Source organism: Talpa europaea (assembly GCF_964194135.1).
Source record: "Talpa europaea genome assembly, chromosome: 9".
Lineage (NCBI taxonomy): Eukaryota > Metazoa > Chordata > Mammalia > Eulipotyphla > Talpidae > Talpa > Talpa europaea.
This window is the reverse complement of record NC_140076.1, coordinates 56,057,610-56,079,484: the sequence shown is the minus strand read 5'-3', so window position 1 is coordinate 56,079,484 and position 21,875 is coordinate 56,057,610. Positions and strand designations below refer to the sequence as shown.

The window sequence follows — 21,875 nt, the reverse complement described above, 5'->3', positions numbered from 1 at the left end:
GCAAAGGTAAACTCTAGTCAATTACCCATATCATCAACCATGTGTGCCTCGGAGGGGACTGGTGGAAAGCAGCATCATGGTCAGAGGAAGAAAAGGGGTCATTTTACTTTCTCTTTGTGCCTCTGATTTCCTGTCTTAGGAAATGGCAGCATTTTTCCACTCCAGCCCCTGACATCTGCAGGAAAAGAAACTGGACGAAGACCCACAGGTTGCCTTTCCAGTCCTAGAGGTCTTCCTGGCAGATGTCAGTTCACCGCCCTCTCACTACCACCCCAGGACGCAGCAGCAAAGTTCAGGGAGGACCCTCCTAACCTTAGTGACAAGAGATTTTACATCCTCAGGGGTGGTTTAGAGGACCGCGGGGCCACTCTGGCAGGGCAGGAGTGGGGGGGGGGTTGACTCTGTTTGAGGAAGTCGCCTAGGAGACAACCGGGTGTCCCCAGGGAGTATGCCTGTGGCTGCGGGCAGAGGAAGGTCTGAGCAGCACGAACCACACTCCCCGCTCAGCAGTGGAAGAGCCATGCCAGAGCTCTTGGCCAAGCAGTGCCTGTAGCCACAGCCCCGCAGTAAGTGCTCATTATCCGCAGCGCCCCAGGGCAACAGCTTGGAGGTGAGAGGAGAGAGATAGGAAGGGGGGGTGATGTGGGGGAGAGAGAGAGAGAGAGAGAGAGAAACACTAGTTCCAGGGGGAGTGAGTGTTGAGAGGAAGGGACCCTGTGTTGAGAAATGGCTTGCCCTGGCCAACATTTCTCTGGTGCCATGGTCTTCCTCCCATGCAACAAATAAGAAAATGTGTAACAAACTAAAGAGAACAAACTGGCAAAACAGCAAAAAATAATATATACTAGTTACCAGAGGGAAAGGAGGAGGGGGTAGAAGAGGGGAGGTGGTAAGATGCTGGCAGCTTGCCCCTAGAGTTTTGGTGGAGAGTTTGTGAAGCATCTGCACATACAGAGGTGCAAGCTGTACTCCCAATTACATGGTTTGGTAAACAAAGTTAATAAAACTGGAGGGATGAAAACAAAAAAGTGACCTCATATATGGGAGCTGGATGGGGGCGCTGGCCTTTGGCTCCCCACTGGTCTGTTGTCTGGGTTTTAAGCTGATGTCCTGGTCAGAGTTGGCCAGCCGGGTCTGCAGCCTGAGGACTGCCTGGCACCTGGCACCGGGGGCTGCTGACCCTCCTGGGGAACTTCCGATTCCAGCTCTGGCCAGCCAGGCAGCTTTGGAAACATGTTAGCAGGCCGACTGGAGCAGAACCTAAATGACCCACTTAAGGAGGCTCTGTGCCCTATTCACACGCATAGACACTCATGCACACACAAGCATGCACAGAGATGCTCACACACCAACACAAGTGCATGGTCCCATTTACACTTAGATGCTAAATTCATGCACACAGATACACAGAGAAAAGTTCATATACACACATTCAGTGCACAGACACATCGCACACAGACAGACACAGAAAGCCACACATTCACTCAGGTACACAGAAAATCACTCATTACACAGGCACATGCAGAGAAATGTTACGTGTGTACACACTCATTCACACAGATGCACTTACTTGTTCACACGGCATAATACCCTCATGGGAACACCTTGTTCATATACACAGACACACATACCCAGAAAGATGTTCACATTCATGCATACACTCACACATAGTCACACAACTGCACGCACACCACTGCCTTGCTTCCTGACATAAAAGACCTCTGCCATATTTGTGTGCCCTTCAGTATCATCGTGCTGTTCCCCATCCTGCCACAGAGCACACTGGGGTTTTAGGCTGTGTGCTTGCCTGCCCTACCCACTCAATGGCTACCTCCTTGCAGGTGGAGACTGTCTTGGTTCTGTGTTTTAGTGGCTAGCACAGGGCTTCCTTGTTAAGGCTTTCAGATTTACAGATTATAAAATAATCTAAAGAAGTAGCTAAATTTGTACTTGGGCAGTGGGGTAATAGAGTTATAGTCTAAATTCTGAGAAATCCATTCCTACTGCCAGCCTTTTAAAAAGTATTTGTGAAAAGGGAGTATGTTTTCCAACAAATTATTAAAATGTGCTATTTACAAAGTAAATCACTATGGCTTAAAAAAAATACCCCCTGGGGAAGACAGTTAATTTTAATTTTTAAAATAATAACCATGGTGTAGGACATCTTTCTTGTGTACCTCACTATCTTTTCTCAATGACTTTAACCTATTGTGCAGTTAGGCATTTTGCTGCAGCTAAATTAGTATCTGCTTATGTAAATTAAGTACAACACTGCGTCAAAGTGTTTAGTATTATTTTTCCAGTTATTTTAACAAAAATAACAATATATGCTAAATATCACTCTGAAGAAACCTCACCTCCCCATTCAAAAGTGGTAGGAAAACTATCTGTTTATTTTATTTAAAATTAATTCGTTTTGTTATACTAATTAAAATATTTTCAGATCTTTGGTACTTTACAAAAGTTTCTCCTATAGGTTATGATGATGTCAGACACTGCTAAAGAAAGAGTCATTCATTCATTGAAGAAAAGGGGGAGTGTGTCTTCTCTAAATTGCAATGAATCCCGGTGGAAAGAACTTCATGGTCACACAAAAAAGTGAGTAACTTAAATTTAATTATTGAATAAGCAAGGTCATAATGTTCACATTCTTTTCAGTACATAAATTTCTGCTTGTTTGTATAATTAATGGGTCAAAGCTTTATTTTAGTTTTAACTACATATTGCTTTTCCTCTCCTAAAAAGATAGATCAATTTTTAATACTTTGATGACATTTCGTTTTGACTGCCACTGGGAAAAAAACAAATTACCTGATTTTGAGGTCAATAAACTTATATAATAGACTTTCCTTCTTAACGGTCTCCACAGGATTAAAGATAAGGTATATTTATTAATCTCTGTGATTGGGAAGCAGGAGCTGGTGTGTCTTGTGGAACACACACCAGAAGAATTGGAAACAATTTCCATTACAATTATGAAATTCATTCTGTTTACTCTCAGAGTATATTAAGCACTGATATAAATTTCTACTTTCCGGGGCCTCCCTGGTGGTGCAGCGGATTGAGTGCAGCGCTGTGAGGCTGTCTGCAGCCTTTGTAGCGCAGGTTCAATTCCTGGCCGGCCAGGAAGATGCCCACATGGCACGGCAGACCTCTCCTGTCAAACCCCTCTCCTGTGGCGCCCGCTGCTCCCCTCAGGAGTGCCCTCGGTCTGTCTGCCTGTTCTGCTCCCCACTCTGTCTCTGGTGAATCCTCTCACCCTGCTGCACCTCTGACCTGTACCCCAGCTGTTGTATAAATAAAAAATAAATCTTAAAAAAAAATTTTCTACTTTCCAATCCTGGATGTGGATTATAAATACAATCTCTCTTTGATAGATTATCTCTTCCTTACACAAATGAAAAAAAAGAAGATAGGTGGAGGCTCCAAATGTACAGAATTAGCAATGGCAACATCACCTTTTGATATAGTCAAGTATTCTCATTCCCTGAAAATTGGCAATCTCTGTGTTACTTGCATTGATGAAGCTTCTTCAACTGGTTCATTCACCAGAACCTTCTATTTAAATGCATGAGTTACAGCAGGTATTTGCAGTGACAGCTTTTTTGTTGGCAGCTCAGTCTTCAGAAGCCTGAGACTGTGTTGTCATATTCTTAAAATGGAAACAGAAGCTGTGAGGTTAAGTTTCCTTCCCAGTATCATGTGACATGATATCTGGACTTATTGTCTTCACTAGAAGGTCAAGTCTAAGGTTAGAGTTTAAAAAATCTCTCTTTTGCCTAAAGTCAAAATTACAGTAAAGTGGGCCTCCCCTGTGGCGCAGCGGTTGAGCTCTGGGTTGCGAAGCTGCCCGCAGCCTCTACAGTGCCGGTTCGATCCACAGCTGCTCCCGGCCACCGGAGGAGGGTCCCATATGGCAAGCAGACCTCTCCTGCCGCCCGCTGCTCCCCTCAGCAGTGTGCTTCGGTCCTTCTGCCTGCTCTGCTCCCTGCTCTGGCTCTGGTGAATTCTCTCACCCTCCCGCGCTTATGTCTGTACCCATTGCTTGCATAAATAAATAATAAAAAAAAAAGAATTCAGGATTAAGACACAAACCACTTTAAAAAAAAATTACAGTAAAGTCAGATTACTAGGACCTTGAGTATGAATCACATCACTCTCTTCTTGAGCCTACAATGGCATTTAACACACTAGTTAAGTCAAACTATATGCTTTAACTTTTTCACTTATTCAGGGTTTATTGAGCATCTAGTGTGTATTAATTGTTGTGCCACACATTGGCATAAAAAGGTGAATAACTTTCTAAACTGGAGATTATTTTTCAAGTAAACTGAGAACCAACTGATCATTTTTATCCACATAAAGATGGAAAAGATTGTATTTGTTACCTCACTTGAAATAAATATTTATTGACCAGTGAGTACATTCCAGGCACTGTGCTAGCTGGTGGAACAAACTAAGACAGTTTTGGCTCTTGTGGAGTTTATAATCTGGTGGGAAAGACAGTAAACAAGTCTTATTAAATGTGATCACTTTATTCTATTATTTCAACCTATACTACAGCGAGTTGCTTAATGTGCAGTTAAAAATGACATTGCCGTTACTCATAACAGGAATTTAGAAAACCTAAATAAGGGATCAGGAAAAAGACTAATTATAACAAAGTAAAAATCAAAATCAACAAGCAACTATAAACCAGAGACCCACTCCTTGGGGGGAGAAGGGAGTAGGATCAAAACAAATGTGGTGAGAATTGTACGGGGACTATAACCAAGATGAAAATGCATACATTGAAAAAAAAAAAAAGAAAATGCATACATTGTACAAAAATGAAAAATGATGTAGAAAATATACAAAATTAAAAACCCAAAAATAATAAAAACATAACCATGAAATAAAAAAAAAGACATTGCCAGACTTTTTTCCTCATTTTGATAACTGAAGGATAAGAATAGAGATTAGAAGGTGGGAGCTGAGGGATATATTTTTTTTGCCATCTAACTCAAACTAAAACCTCCAGCAAGATCTCACTGAGATGCAGCGTCCCCTCCAAAAAAGAAAAGCTTGAGAAAACTGAAATAGCCATGTGCTTAAATTAAGCCACAACAATTCATAGCATCTTGTACTTGATCAGTTATTAAACCATTTTACATATGGGGTATCCATGGTTATCAACAGGCCCTGTAGGTTAGGTGGAGAAGATATTTTTATTATTTCCATTTATTTTCAGTTGGAGTGTAGGACCAAAGTTAACAGTATTTTATCATTTTATAGTACCTTGTCTCTCTCTTTTTTTTTTTTTTTGTGGGACCTTCGCCGGTGGCCAGGGATCAAACGGGTTCTGCAGAGGCTGCAGGCAGCCTCGCAACCCAGCGCTCAACTGCTACGCCACCAGGGGAGGCTCTATAGTACCTTGTCTCTTAGGGCCAGAGCTAATATGGGCAAGTCCCTCTCGTGTTCACCTGACATCTTTCTTCCCCTTCCCCATTCCAATTCTCATCTCCCTATAGGCACCCAGCCTAATACACACACTACATTCTGTAAGAGTATACATATTTGAGTCCTGTATTTAAAAATAATTTCTGTGTATTATGATATTTTGACTTTCTAAAAACCCCTTCTAGCTGGGAGAGACTCCCCCTCAATCATATACAGTATTGTAAACCAATGAATGTTACCTCAATAAAGTAAGAAAGTAAGTAAATAAATAAATAAATGGAATGATTCTTGGCACATCTAAGTACAGAGCTAGTGTCAATTATTATTATTATTGTTATTATTATTTGGGCCTTTGGGTTCATACCAGACCTGAGTTTGAGCCCTGGATTTTCTGCTTAACTAGTTATTATTTAATATTCTTTGGATCTTAACATTTTATCTATAAAATGAAAATATTGACTTCATCAAAGAAGTATGTAACTTGTCGGACACATTTCAGTTATGAGCATTGTTCCAGGTGCTAAAGACACACTATGAATAAAGTACATTGTCCCTAGCTCATGCGATTGCTTTTGTCAAGATGGTCATGACTTTCACTTTCTCACCCAGTGGTCAATGCCTGGTCCTCATCTTACTTGACCTCTCAACAACATTTGACACTGTCAGTCTTTCTCCTGGAAACACTTTCCTCGCCTGACTTCAGGACCCACACTCTCCTGTTTCCCTTCTACCTGACAGGACCCTCCTTCTCAGTTATCTTCTCTGGCCCTTTTGCTTCTCCCTGGTTTCTTAATGTAGGCCAGCCCCCTTTCTTCTTATCCTACACATATCCTCTTGGGAATCTGCAAGTCTAGTGAGTAAGATATAGCATTGTATCCCTGTATTTATATCCCCAGCCCACAAGTCTCTCCCAAAATCCAGCCATTAACTGCCTGCTGACACTTCACTTCAATATCTGATACTTCACTCAATATGCTCACAACTTAACTCTTTCTTTCCAACTATAATGAAATTGTTGGGTAAAGTTTGAAAAAATATCCAGAACCCAACTACTTAGCACTACCCCCATTGCTAGCATATCAATCTGAGCCTGTATAAATCAACTCAAGCTGTCATAACAAAATACATACATTGGATGGCTTAAATAATAGACATCTATATTCTCACAAATGATTACAAGATTAACTAACATACTTTACTTGAAAACATTAGCAGAAAGTAAGGTAAGAATAGATATCTATATATCTATATATAGATAGATATATAGATAATATAGATATATATAGATAATATGCTTTGATCAGCGGGAACAATGAAGGCACCCAGGAAATAGCCCCTGGTTACTCCACCCTAGCTTACTCCCCAATAACTGCAACCCCCAGGAATGTACATTCCCTGCATACTTGCCCCACCTCTGTACTTGATTCTAATGAATAGGAGACTGCCTTTGGGCGGGGCTGCACATTACTTCCCCAGTAGCCCCTCTAAGCTTTTCATTACTCCAAACACACTTGGACTTTGAGAAATCTTTCCCTCATCCCTTGCCACTCCCAACCATACTACTCTGCGAGGCAACAATCTTATATTCTACATCCTCTTTCTCATGGACAGGGGCTCCGCCTTGTATTACCAGTACTTCCCGCTTCAGTGAGGCTAAGCACAGGTCAAGATGGGAAATTCTACTCCCAAAATTTATAAAGTAATGGTAAATCAGTAAAATTTTATTTGAAGAATTGTAAATAAGTATTTTTTGAAAGAATGAGGAAAAACCAAAGAACAAGTATAAGAATTTATACCTTGAATCCTTTTTTCTCTGTGCACTCTGAAATATCTCCACTGGGAGGCAGCACATGATTTCAGAATTCTTTTTTTTTTTTTTTTTTTTTTTTGGTAAAAGCATGCTTACAGGACACTATTCAAAATATGGTCATTTCAGGCATTTCACAATTGCAAATAAAAGATACAAATAATAGTCTGATGTCTTTAATGTACTAAATGAATGGCTCCAAGGCCAGTTACACATTCAATTATCTCTTAATGCAGCTTCTAAACATCTAAGTAAAAATGGCAGTAAAAATGTTTGCAAATGAATTCTCAATAATGCAATGATATTGAATGATTTAATTGAAATTATTGTTTCTACCTCTAACAGTAATAACAAAAAGATATGAGATGCCTTGTAGTTTTTCTGTGTAATTCAAGGAATGTTCACCAAGCAAATTTGTAAGGTACTAAGAAAATTTAATTTCATTAAAAAACAAATATGTTCCAGATCCTTAGCTATTTTTTTTCCTGCCGCTTTTCTGCATAATAAGAACATAGGCTGTTGAATTATCATGAGATGTTTCTCATGTCAACCAGAAACAATATAGGAAGGAAAATCTTTCTTATGTTATTATGGACCGATTTCATGCAGCTATTTCTGCATCTAGGTTAATTGCAAGTCTATCTTCGCCAAAAGCAGATGTGATTCCAAATATTAACTGAATTTCGTGTTGGGTTACAAGTTGTTATCTTCTGCCTAGAATAATAGTAGTTGATTTGTTCAATGTTTAACCAGTACTCTATGTCAAACTTTTAGTTTTCTTGAATTTACTTTCAATCTACCTACCTTCCTAAAACTTTTCAGCTCTCTTGGACACATCTTGCCTACTGTAATTTCTTTCCTCCATACATGCCAATGAGCTGATGAAGCACAAAGACAGCATGAACATTTTTGGCACTTAACAATGAAGTCAACTACAGCATTCCTTTTGTAATGAGATCATGGCTCTAGAAGGGTTATTATTATAAACTGGGAAAAGTGTGGTTGTAGACAAATGAAACTCATCCACTTATAGTATCATGACATACACCCAGAAAACTTATTGTGCTGTGTGTATGGCACAAGTGATTAAAGTTTCTAATTTACAAAAAAAATAAATAAAATGTTTAATTGCTTTTTGAGCATCTCGTTTTTTTTTTTTCTGCATCTCTTCTTCTGCATTATAGCCTTTTTTTAAATTTTCTTTTTCTTTACAAACCTTTGTGTGGAGGCCTGACTGCATTAGATTGCAGTGAGGAAACTGCTCAGCTACATACAAAAAATCCTGGCCCAGAAGCAGGTCATCTACGAATTGTTTAGTGTCAGGTTTCCCATGAAAGTGAGGTTCATGTTTTTAATCTTTAAATATTTAAAAGGTTTGTGTAAAGTTGTTTATCAATAGAAAATATGTACAAGTTTTTCTACATTAGTATTTGGAGCTGATATTGATAATTCCAAATTGTAAAATGCTAACAATTTACTAAGCCCATATTATAGTTTAATGTCATTTGCCCAGATTGCAAGCATTTTTACTATTTTATCTCTTCCTTTTGTCTTTTTTCCAAGGAATAAGTATCTTATTTTTCTGAACAATTTACTCATTCCATTAGTCTTCTCTATTCTACTTTCCAATCTGTCCTACTCTAATGAAGAAGCTAGCAGATTTCAGTTTTTAAAAATACCATAAACATAAAAACTTGTAATTTTAAAATATATAAGTGATGGGAATTTTAATATACAGCATGGGAACTATAGTTACTGATACTGTGGTGTATATTTGAGAGCTCCCAAGAGAGTAGATCTTAAAAGTTGTCATCACAAGGAAAAAAAAAAACTTCCTAAGGATGAACCATGCATGAGAGATGTTAACTAGACATATTGTGGAATCATTTTGAAACATATGCAAATAACACATCATGCCATACCCCTGAAATTAACATAATGTTACATGTCAATTCAACCTCAATAAAAGACACCCCCCCAAAAAAAAAATACCAGAGGTTTTTTAGGTAATACTTTCCTATAATTTTCCATGATGGATACATGGTCAGCCTTCCAAGGTACAGAAAGTAAGAGACTAAACAAATATTTTCCCTCTGTGTGATAAGGGGTCAGGTTTCCCCCAAAATAACTGAACTCTCACTCCCCCAAATCCTCTTGCCTCCACAAAATAATTCCAAGTTCCATGCTCTATTACTTGCAGCATTCTTCGGTATGAGAATTTCTATCAGCTGTAGCTAATTCTCCTTATAATAATACTTTTCAAACAACAGTGACTTAAACAAATATAGAAATATATTTTTCTCTTACTAAAAGAGAAAACAAAAGCAGTTCAAGGAGATTGTCTTCATGATCTGTAATCCATAGGTCATCTTATGACCCAAAATAGCTGCTGAACTCTTGCCCTCATATCCACATTATCCACATCCCATTTGCAGATTATCCACATTGACATTCAAGGATATATATATAAATGGCTCTTCTTGGTTGAACTAGCTCTTTTAAGGAAGTTTTCAGAATTTCTACTCACATTTCATTGGCTCATAAAGCTACATGTACACAATAACATTAGAAGAGTATTAGAATTTGTCTTTAATGGTGCCTCCCTAGTGGCACAAGAGGTTAAGAAGCAGCACTATGAAGCTTCCCACATGAGTTCGATCTTCTGCTGGCCTGGGAGGAGACCCACAGGGCAGCAGACCTCTCCTGACTCGCCTGCTGCTCCCCTCAGCAGTATATTTCTGTCAATTCTCCTGTTCTGCTCCCCACTCTGTCTCTGGTGAATCCTCTCACCCCCCACACCTCTGGCCTGTACCCCAGTTTTTGTATGCACAAATAAATAAATATTTTTAAAAAAGAAATTGTCTTTAATTTAGCATTAAATATTCCCACAAATTTAGGGTTCTTTTACCAAGGAAAAAGAAGAGAATCACACTAGAAAGCAAATGGCAGTACTTGCCACCATGTTCATTACAGCTTTTCTTAAAATAAATATTAGAATGTTGCAATATAATACTGGAAACAACTTAAGTGGCCTAGAAAATAAATGATTAAACAAAATGCAGTATATTCATGTATTAAATACTGTCCTGATATTTAAAATATTGATTTAGATTGCTAGTTATTAGCATAGAAAGCTGCGCATAATACATTTGGAATTTATTTATTTATTCATTTTTAATTTATATATATTTTGCATCATTGTTCATTTTTAAACAATGTTTGCTTCCCCCCCCTTCACCCACAGGGGTAGTCCCCATAGAATTTCCTTCACCAATTCACCCATAACATTTGAAATTTTTAAAAAATCATCTACAGTGTGATCCCATATATAAAATCATATCCAGAAAAAAGCTTCTAATGTTAACAGTGCTTCAATAACCATGAAGGTTAGTATTTTTGTTTGTAATTTTACATAATTTTTTTATGTATGTTTTTAACTTTTTGCAATAAGCATACACTGTTTACATGATCACTAAGGAAATAAAGACACTGAACAAAATCATCTTCAGAAAATCAGAAACTAGTCTACAAAATGTTCTATGTACACCCCAAGGAAGAGTTTCAGCAAAATACCTGAAAAACTCAATCCACAATGTCTTTATCTCCTCTACAAAACTGACTCCAAGGTCCCTGGATTTTTTAAGCTGCCCTCATGACATTTAACAATCTCATACTGGAAGCATTGTAACATACACTGATTATCATTTTTTTCAGTACCATGAAAGATAGCAATAGTGGGGACTGTGTATAAAAATCCTTACTTGGGCCTCCCCTGGTGGCGCAGCTGTTGAGCGCTGGGCTGCAAAGCTGCCCGCAGCCTCTGCAGCGCCGGTTGTATCCCTGGCGGCCAGGGAGGGTCCCACATGGCCCAACAGACCCACATGGCGCAACAGACCTCTCCTGCCGTGCCCTCTGCTCCCTTCAGCAGTGTATTTCGTCAGTTTGCCAGTTCTGTTCCCCACTCTGTCTCTGGTGAATTCTCTCACCCTCCCGCGCTTCTGACTATACCCAGTGCTTGTATAAATAAATAAATAAATCTTTAAAAAAAAAAGAAAATGCTAACAAAATCCTTACTTGTTTTGTCTTTGATTCCTACCTAACTTATGGTAATATGAACTTTGTACCAATTCTATTCTCTTTCCCTGGGTTTTTAATAACTGTTCAGCAGAAAAATAATTGGTTTTTCATTAATATTTTTGTATGTTTGTGCAAGTAAGTTCTAATTTCAGTAATTAAGTATTTCAGGTAGTCGCTGCCCTATTTTCATCTGTCTGATGTGATGTGTGACTTTTTCACTAAGAAGTAAATAGAATGTTTGAAATTTAAGTCAGCCTTTCCTATAAATATATTAAGCCCTTTGCCTCCTTCCCTTTATCTCTGAAATGGGTAGAATAATGACTCTTTTCTTTACCTAAAGGGTATTGTGATGGTAAAATGAAATAATTGATGGGAAATGTTTTGCAAAGTTAAAAGTAGCATGTATAGTTCTGGGACAGACTGGCTTATCTTACAATCGAGGGGCTTATGCAACTTTGGGTTTTTTAAACAGAAGCTATCATCTGTGGCACTGCCCACAACACCTGCAGCCAATGTGGCTGAACAGGTTGTTTGCTACTTCAAAGGGCAGCAGAAAATTGAGGAAAGCAGGTGTTACAAGAATGAAGACTAAATCACTAATCCAGAAATCCTTCGTGAACAAGCAACCATAGTTTCTTGCATCACTTTCTTAGGCTGGGTGGGTAAACTTTAATATATTGTGTAAATTGCATTGTTTGAAAGGATTTTTAAAAATAGATTACCCATGATTTTCTTAAAATACCAATTTGCAAGAAGCTCACTAATTCCAAACAGCTGAGAATGAAGTATTTAAGTATTATAAACTCATTGCAGAAAAAAAAAATCCCAAAAGGTTAAGAACAAATCTATTTCTCATTTAAGATAAAAGCAAAAATGTAACCTGCTTAGAACTGTGGCCACTCTGAAAACACACACACACAATTACATCATCTCCTTTGAAATGACATCTGTCTTAACCTCCATTGTCACAGATGGAGAGAAGTGGGGGATACAGTGTTCTGAGCCTGCCATTAGTGACAGTTGAATTTCCTCTGAATTGAATTGAATTAAATAGTGCTGGGGAGATATTAGGGCCTCTGCCTGGGTCTCTCCTATTCAGCACCTGGATAAGCTGATATGGCCTTGGTAACCAAGCCCAAACCCTTTCTTAATGTTGAAAAGGTGATTGGTATTTATTGATTTACAGTAGTTTGTACAAGTTGTGGTTTCTCTCATCATGTTGGTGAGTTTCTCGCTTTTCTTTTTCAACTGAAGGGATTTGTGAGGTATATAAAATAGCGAACTCTTTATCACACCCATGTAGATATCGAATTGTTTCCCAACATCTTAAGTGTCCAATATAATTCTCCAGTCCCTTTTGTGTACTTTATCCACTCTGAGGAAAGCCTTTACATCTATGCTAGAGACACGATCGACAATGTTTTTTGGAACATGTGCTCTATTATCCCACAGACTGACCAACCTACGAACACTTTCTGGGTAATCAGATGACCTGGCACTTCACTTTGGACTTCAACCACTACACTGAGACCTGCTTCAGTAGTTTCTCTATGCCTTAATGTTTTCATCTCTAAAATGTTTTAAATTTCATGTATGTCACTGGGATAGTCCATAGATTTGCTTGAAATTTTCTTAGAGAAAACATCATTTTTGAAAGACTTTCACTGAACGCAAAATTCTGTTTGTTATTATTGCAATGATGATTATTGAAATGTGTGTTCTCTCCTGCTTTTAGTTCTGTGAGTACCGTGTCTTACATGGATGAACCTAACCAGAGTGATGAAGCTCCTCTCCTTCCAGTTCGGATGGAAAACACCTATCAGTTGGGTGTGTTATTTTATCACTCATGCCCATTTCAAACTTCTAATTTGGTGAATGACATGTTCTTAAAATATTATCTGATAAGCTGGTATTACCATCAATCCTAGGTCAATATAAAGGAACTTAACTAATTGAGTTCTTTGATGCTACATAAAATGAAACAAAACCCAGTACCTACTTTTCTTTATCAGTGTTTCCTAAATATCAAGCAATTCATTGGGAGGCACTGGCATACATAGGATAGTACTGAATTAAGAAGCTCACTGAGTATTTCTGGGTTATCTTATGAAGTTATTTTATATATGTGTGAGTTAAATGTAAGTGATGTGTTTTAAAATTTTATCCAACACCACCGACCAATGTTGATAGGTGAAGAAAAAAAGTCTTCAAGGCAAAGGCAAATGATGCCTGGTCCCCTGTTGACAGAGATGTTTATTCCTTCCCACTGAGGTTTTGGGGCATTGAAAACAAAGATCTTTGCACCTGCCCCTATATTCCCAAGTGGAGTCCGTAGTGAATGTCTTTCCTAATTTGTGTTTCCTCATAGACTCACTTGTTTTCTCTAAGTGCATACCTGCACACTATTATCTGAATCCATATATTATTACTGCTATATAGAAATTCCACAGAGACTTACCAATGACCAAAGGAAGACTCTATGGACCAAGTGTTTCCGTTTGTGACAAGCTAACCCCAAGAAAATTATAGGCCATCAGTGCATCCCAGTAGACCTTGTAGCCAGTTTTCCACAGTAATTCCCAAGACTTTGCAGATGACGAGTTTCCATAATTAGTCAGTCCACTGGTATTTTCAGTGTCTGTGGTACACAGAGAATATTTCTGTCACCCAATTTACTTTTATGATGATTTTGGAAATTTTACTCACTTTCCTTTGGGGAAGCCCCACACTGCCATCATGACCACCTTGGTCCATAAGCTGACCTTAACAGTGACTGATGCAGACGTAGCATATAACCCTTTTATTGTTCAAGCCAATCAAAACTTTTGAGATTTAATTCAGAAGACACTGTTTGTACTTTTGGAAATGTAGGTCAGCCTCTGAAACCTGAGAAATGTGGGGCAATGGCAGCTTCTACCAAATGGCTTCCACATGAAACCAGACGCTGAGAGCTAACCAAATCCTAATCTCATCACTTCTGTCCTAAATCTAGCTAGTCAGTTAGGCAAAGTAAGTTTGGGTAAGGCTTTCTCTCACTTGATCTTAGCCATTTGGTGCCTATTAAGGCTCTGCATACCAAAAGGATTTGAATCAGGAATTGAATCAGGAATTGAAATATGAAGGCTTGTGTTTCTTCTTCATAAGGATATATTTTTATAACTTATTTTTCTCAAATAAACAAACTAAATCATTTCATCAGTTTTAGAAGTACTGATAGTTGAGGGCCTCCCCTGGTGTTGCAGGTGGTTGAGGGCCGTGCTGTGAAGCTGTCACAGACTCTGCAGCATGGGTTCGAGCCCGGCCAGCCAGCGAGATATCCACATGGTGTGGAAGACTTCTCCTGTCTCGCCCACTGCTCCCTCAGCAGCGTATTTCAGTCAGCCGCCTGTTCTGCTCCCCACTCTATCTCTGGTGAATGCTCTCACCCTCTCGCACATATGTGGCCTGAACCCCGGTTCTTGTGTAAATAAATAAACTAAAAAAAAAAACTATTTAAAAAAAGAAGTACCGAAAGTCAAACCTCGTTAGAAAAGAGTAATTTTAGAAATACCTTAGAATAAAGTATTTTCCATATATGCTTCCAAAAAGTCTATGTGAAGTTCTCTTTCATGATTAAAGAATTTTATGCTTGACAATCATTTTTTAAAGATTCAATTGGCCGTGTTATGTTTATTTTATAGCTGAAAGGGACTCTGTGGATCTTTGATGAAGATTTCTCATGTCTAGACAATGCTGGCCAGAAGAGGTGGGGGGAATGTCAGTCAATCATCAGCACTCTTGTGTTTAATTAATTTTTTACATTCTACTTAATAATATTTGCATCCCCTAAACACATATTAAATGTTTAGGATGTTTGTTCACCCTTTATATAAATAATTCCTGCCACTAAGAATGAGATGAAACATGAGCATAATTAAGGAAAGAAAGGAATGGAAAAATGAAAGCATATTTTTCAAATAAAATACCATTTACATTTTCTTAACAATTAAATAACAAAACATGACTATAGAAGAAAATACAGGCTATAGGACCCAAAGCATCTGAATTCTAATACTATTTTTGCCAGTTTCTAAGTAAATGATGTTCTAGCAAGGTCTTCAGCATCCTTGAATCTTAGTTTCTTCATTTGTCAATAGAAATAATCATCCACATATCATTGGGAGACTATGAGAATTAATTGATGTATTTGAATAGTTTATTCTTTCATTGTATTATTGTTTCTCAAAGTGAATGACTCAAGGACTTCACTTACTGAGAACTTCTGTGACATTCAATATAATTTCCTATCAATATAAAAGTTCTCCACAAAACTTTTTCCGAAGCACTGATTAAGATATATACTGTGAGCATCAGGTCAGACAAAAGCTATTGGTGGCCAGTTTTTCTGCCATGTCCGGAGAACCTGCCTCAGGATGAAAGCCAACAAAATGAAAAGTAGAACCAAAAGATAGACATCATTTGAGCCCAGCTTCCATGAGATACTCTGGCCCTGTCATCATATGCTTTCTTGGACAGAACCTGGTAGTCTCTCTACATTAACTTTGTCCTACCCCAAAGGTTCCTTCCCAACTGCAGCGGCCTCACTATCGCTCTATTATACGTCCTCCTATCTAACTCCCTCCGTCCCTTCTCTCAGTATGAGATAGCAACAATAACAACAACAATAAATATCCAATGAGTGATATTTTTATGGGGGATGAACTGCTCTAAACATTTTAAATATTTTACTTAATTTAGTTCTAACAAATAAATGTGGTGATTATTAATATGACCACAATTTCAGAGAGCCAAGACAAAGATACATTAAATAACCAATTTTTTTTTAAGATTTTATTTTATTTATGCATACAAACACTGGGGTACAGACCTGAAGTGCGGGGGGGTGAGGATTCACCAGAGAAAGAGAAATAGAACAGTCAGGAAACAGAGCAGGCAGATTGACTGAAATACACTGCTGAGGGGAGCAGTGGGCAAGACAGAAGTCTGCTGCGCCCTGTGGGTTAGCTACCTGGCTGGCTGGCCGGAATCAAATTGGTGCAGCAGAGGCTACAGGATTGCTTCATAGTGCTGTGCTTAACCCCTTATGCCACCAGGGAGGCCCCATTTTTCAGTATCTTAAATAGAAAGGGGAAATATAGCTTTCAAATTAGGCTCATCTCAAAAGATTATGTGAGTAGCAATCTTCTGAAAGATTCTCAGGAGGGTGACCCAGGCCTATAGGTATCTGGGAACTTGTCCAAAGGAGCTAGTGACCAATCTCTGACCCTGAAAAGCAGGAGTGGTCAGGACCAACCTTTCCCAGGCTCATTTAATACTGCTTGTCTCTGTTCTCTATAGTAGCAATTCCTGCTGACTAAAACTGTAGCTAATTATACCCATGGCAGAATGAATGTCCACATTCATTTCCCACCCTTATTTAAATTTAAATGAACAATTCCAGTATAATCAAAATTAAATACTATTTATTGAGCTCCAGGCGGCTGACTTAACTATGCGTATGGGCTACAACCTCTGGTTAAGTTCAACCAATGGGAACTTCAGCAGGAATCAGGGGGAGAGAGGGTCTGAACTGGTATTTGTTTCCTCTGCCTGTGGCTCACCTCAGGCTATTTACATCCATTACCAGAAAGACTTGAGTGGCTCCCAGGGGGGACCCTCTCCAGCTCCTCTTCTGGGATATAGTAAGTTTCCTTCTGGGATCCCTGAAGCCTGGGGTGAGCTGGGAGGAAAACCCTGGCTTTTACTGGTCAAGGGGAACTCGGCTCTGCTTCCAATTTCCTACATACACCTGCCCACACCTTCCTACTTTTTAAATTCTCCTGGAATTATCTTAACTTGAATATGTAATATATTTCCTTAAACCCTGACTGATACCATCATTAAAAATAGACATTTGAAAGATACTGATGACTATTAAAATGAAATTGGATATAAATCTCACATCTCATTCCTTCATCCATATCAATCAGCAAATAACAATTGAGCCAGTATGCCAGGTCCTGGGCACAGGCTCATATCATACAAGGACAGAGGGACTTAACCAGAGAGATGGGGAAGTTAATATTCCTTGGAGGTACAGGTAAGATTCTTGAGGTACAGGATAAAGATGTTCCATCCTTCTGTTCTGAACATAAGCAATAGTCAGATAAACCAGGGCATGCAGTCCAGCTCTGCCACTACGTGATTGTGATAAGGTTACTCATGCATTTAGACCTCTGTTTTCCCTTCTATGAAATGGAGGTAACAGAAGATTCACCTCAGAAATTTGCTGGAGGATTATGTAAGATAATCCCTATAAAATGATGATCAAAAATGCCTAACAGGTCGAATCACTCAATAAAGTAGCCATTTTCGGGCCTCCCCCGGTGGCGCAGCGGTTGAGCGCTCGGCTGCGAGGCTGCCCGCAGCCTCTGCAGCGCCGGCTCGTTCCCTGGTCGCCGGCGAGGGTCCCACAAAAAAAAAAAAAAAGAAAAAGAAAAAGGTAGCAATTATCCATACTATGATTAAGAGTATTATTTCAATTCAGAAATCATACATTAACCATTTCTTGTGCCTTTAGACTCTGAAAAGGATACTATCTGATCTGATCACTATTTACTAGGGAGAAAGGCAGGTAAGCTTTGCCTATTATTCGGTGTTCATTTTCAAAGAAGAGCAAGAGGGAGTACACATGAGTATTCTATAAAAGAAGGATGAATTCCATTAGACTGGTGAAGCATTCCTGTAGAGAAGTGTGGTGATGGGTAAGAGGCTGAAGGTTGGGTAAGAGCCTAACCTTACACCTTATTAAGGGGACCATGAGTCCCTTGTCTTCTTGCCTCTGCCAGAGAACCTACTGGATGGGTAGATATAATTTGAAATTAATTCTTAGAAAGATACTTCACTTGTGTTTTCAGGTCCCACCAAACATTTTCCTGTGGTCACTGTCAATCATATTTTGAAAGATGTGCTAACTCACTATCTACAAGATGAAAAATATGAACCAGAGTTCTGTAGACAGATGACTAAAACGATTTCTGAGGTACGGGTGTGATTTGCCTAAAGTGTTAATTAAAACTAGAACATTTGCTGAAAACACAACCCCTATTTTTTGATGAAGGCAATTAATTTGCAGTACAATAACAAAGCTTATTTATATTTTTGGGAAATATTTATTAGGTCACTATTACACTATTTATGTGAATTTTTTAAGCCTTCCAATTAATAAAATATTATTGTAAGAGATAGACTATTTTAATAGTCAAGGCAGTTTCTTTGAGTGTTATCAAATACACACAATGTGACTTCTAAATAAATTTAAATACACTTGTAGTTTTATCAACTAAAGTACTGGCACTCCATCAGATTTTTTGTATTTTCCTTTTTATAACAAAGTATTTAATAAGCATTTATGATTACTCAGATTATAGGAGACTCCAGATGTATGGTCCCTTAATTAGACGTGAACAAGGCAGTAGAACTTTAATGCCAACATTCTTTGAAGGGAAGCCACCATAATGTAGATTTTCAAAGACTGTAATAAATCCATTAAATTCTGTGCTCTGGATTACAACTTTTCCATGTGCCTTAGAAATGTAGATTTATTGCTGATGCTGTCATTTTGTCGCTGAATGTCCTATCTCGTGAGGACAGCATTTGAAGGAAATCATAGTTATGGTTCCACACTATATTTATGACACAGATTGAGGCTTAAATTTCACTGTAGCTAAAAAAGTACCTTTCTTTTTCTTTTCTCTCTCTTTTTTTTTTTTTTTTAACTTCTAGGTAATCAAAGCCCAGGTCAAGGACTTGGTGATTCCACGGTATAAGCTGATTGTGATCGTTCACATAGGACAACTGAGCGGTCAGAGCATACTCATTGGAAGCAGATGTCTCTGGGATCCTAAAAGCGACAATATTTCATCTTATATTTTCAGAAATTCTTCTCTCTTTGCTCTTGCAAATGTCTACGCAGTTTACTTTGAATGATTGAAAGTAACGAATCCAGTTCTCACATTTTTAAATCAAGAAATAGTCTGTATCTATGCACAGAAAAGTTATAGTGCTCAAAACTTTGGGTAAGAAACAACATGAATATTTCAATCAAGTATAAGAGTTTAGACTCTGCCATCGTCTTTTCAGGATTGGAGGAGGGGAGGGTAGCACAAGCACAAGAAAGGATCTTTTTTATCCAAAGAAGGAGCTAAGCCTTGGTTCTGCTAGATTGTTTTTCATAGATATAGATTCTTACTAAATATTACTTTTAGTACAAATTATTATTCTTTAATTAGGGGGTAAATTTCCTGCATTGTTTCTTAATGAAGGGAAGTGCTTTAAAAATATGGCTATATACCCTGACCAATAAATGACAGAATATTCAACATGGTATACACAAATGATAAATGTTAATATGTCTCAGTGCTGCATATAAAAGAATACTGGTTTTCATTTTGCACTTAATAAATTGAGCAGCATTCATTAACTGCAATTATTGTTACATGTACCTGACAGTTGAAACTGCTGAGGTAGAATTAACGATTTCATAACAATTATCGTAGTCCCACTGGGCTGCTAGCTAAAACTAGAAGCTCTCGTGGGTTGCCTGCACTTTACAAAATTGTGGGAGAACTGAATGCTGGTTCTTCAATAATGGAAACTATAAAGTGAACAAAGGCTTTTTAGGGCACTGAAGTAGACATTGTGATATTAAATATACATGATGCTTAATAGTAAAATTTATCTGTAGCACATAAAATCGTATATTGGAAAGAGACACTGTTTTTAAATATACACTGGCTGATGTACCTTTGAAAAGGTTTTTCTAGGCTAACAAATTTTTACATAAAATACAGAACTGGCAGCTTAACAAATAAAACATGTGTATTTACTATTTTGTTCCTATGAATTTAATACTAAAGTGACCCAATGTGGTTTTGAATGGATGGCACTAAAATTTACGGGGCTGAAATAGCTTATTTTTCTTCTGGTTAATGTATCGTGTGCCATGGATCATTTATTTTTATGGCGCTTTCAACCCTTTGTGTGCATGTAAAATGATTCTGTGGCGTTGTTCTTGGATGGTGAGTGGGCTGCCTAGAGGACATTTGTTAAAGGTCAAAGACAAATTGTAGGCATATGGAGAAAATTAGCAACGCTCTATGCCTAAGGAAAAAATGAAGGGTAATACATATCAAAAAGTTTAACAAATGGAAAATAGTCAATACTTTATAATCCTAAAATGTATTGATGCTTTATTTTTCCCCAAAATGACATGTAAAAAAAAGTTACTTTTTAAATCCCTTTCTTTCTGCCTGTTCTAACATTAAGGTAGCATTTCAAAATGACTTAGTTAATTCTTATTATTTTTCCTGTTAGTACTTTAGTGAGGTAATAATTTACCTGTGTAATAATTTATCACAGCCAATACTTGTCAATCTCCATAGGCCAATTTTGAATCTGAATTCAATCATAAGTACAGTAAGTAAATGAGTTTCAGATTTTCATTACACATTTGTGAACACATCCCCTCTTGGAACAATAGCTGAAACAATCATACAGCAGTTTTGCATGAATAAATCAGAATGAAGAAAATTCTTTCATAAGTAGAAAGTCCATTATAAAAATGACTTTTTTTAACATTCTAAAATCTCATCCATGAGATAATTTCTTACCATCTGTTTAAGGCTGTGTTAAGAATGAAAAGCTTAAAACATGATTTTTGTTAAAAAGCAAAAGAGAAAGCAGTCTGCCATATTTTACCCTGTACTGTAATTCAGATACTCATGATGAAGTTTAGCAATTATGTAGCAGTAATAGAATATATGATAAAAACTCATTAATTGCAACTAACATGAAAGAGTGCTAGTTATTACAAAGTCTTGTGATAAAAACTTTGATTGGATGTATTAGCTAACATCATAGTGGTAATTATATTGCAAAATATAAATGTATCACATCAACATGTTGTACGTCTTAAACTCACACAGTTATATCAACATATCACAATAAGATAAATATTTTTTTAATGGCACTAAATTTGAGGAACTTGCTTTACCTTGGGAAACCCTAAACATTCCTGCTATTTTTTTCTGCTCAATAGGTGTCCCACAATATCATCCTTCTTCCCAGACCTGCCATGTCCATCCTACTTCAGAGCCTTCTCTCATTTTTTGTCTACTAGAATACCTCCATTCCATTATTAGCAACTTTCTTCACTTTTCAGCATAGGATCCTACAGTGATGCTACATAAGTATACAAGTGACCACAGTACAGGCAAGAATACGTTTTCATAAGAAAAGTTATAAAATATCTTCATCTAATTAAGGAAAGTAGGGAAGGCTTCCTGGAGGAAGTAGCACTTGCTCTAGACTGTGAAGGTAGAATTTCAACAGAGGAGTTCAAAGAACAGGAAGTCAGACATTGATAAAGCCCAGTGTTCATGAAGCTAAATGGTTAGAATTAAGTTTGAAAAGGTATGTGGTAACCTTAATGTCTGGATAAGAATTTACATTTAGACCATAGGTGATGACTGAAGGATTTACATTCAGCTAATAGTGTACATGATGTGATTCT

At 37.8% G+C, this 21,875-nt stretch overlaps 1 protein-coding gene across 1 annotated transcript; it reads left to right on the top strand.

Moving 5' to 3' along the window:
• Positions 1-2,479: 2,479 nt before the first annotated feature.
• Positions 2,480-19,291, top strand: DYNLT5 (dynein light chain Tctex-type family member 5; the record flags this gene model as incomplete). The annotated part of the gene is made up of 4 exons (XM_084242211.1): positions 2,480-2,598; positions 13,059-13,150; positions 18,220-18,344; positions 19,088-19,291. The coding sequence occupies 4 exons, from the start codon at positions 2,480-2,482 to the stop codon at positions 19,289-19,291; spliced, it is 540 nt and encodes a 179-aa protein (XP_084098337.1).
• Positions 19,292-21,875: the final 2,584 nt, after the last annotated feature.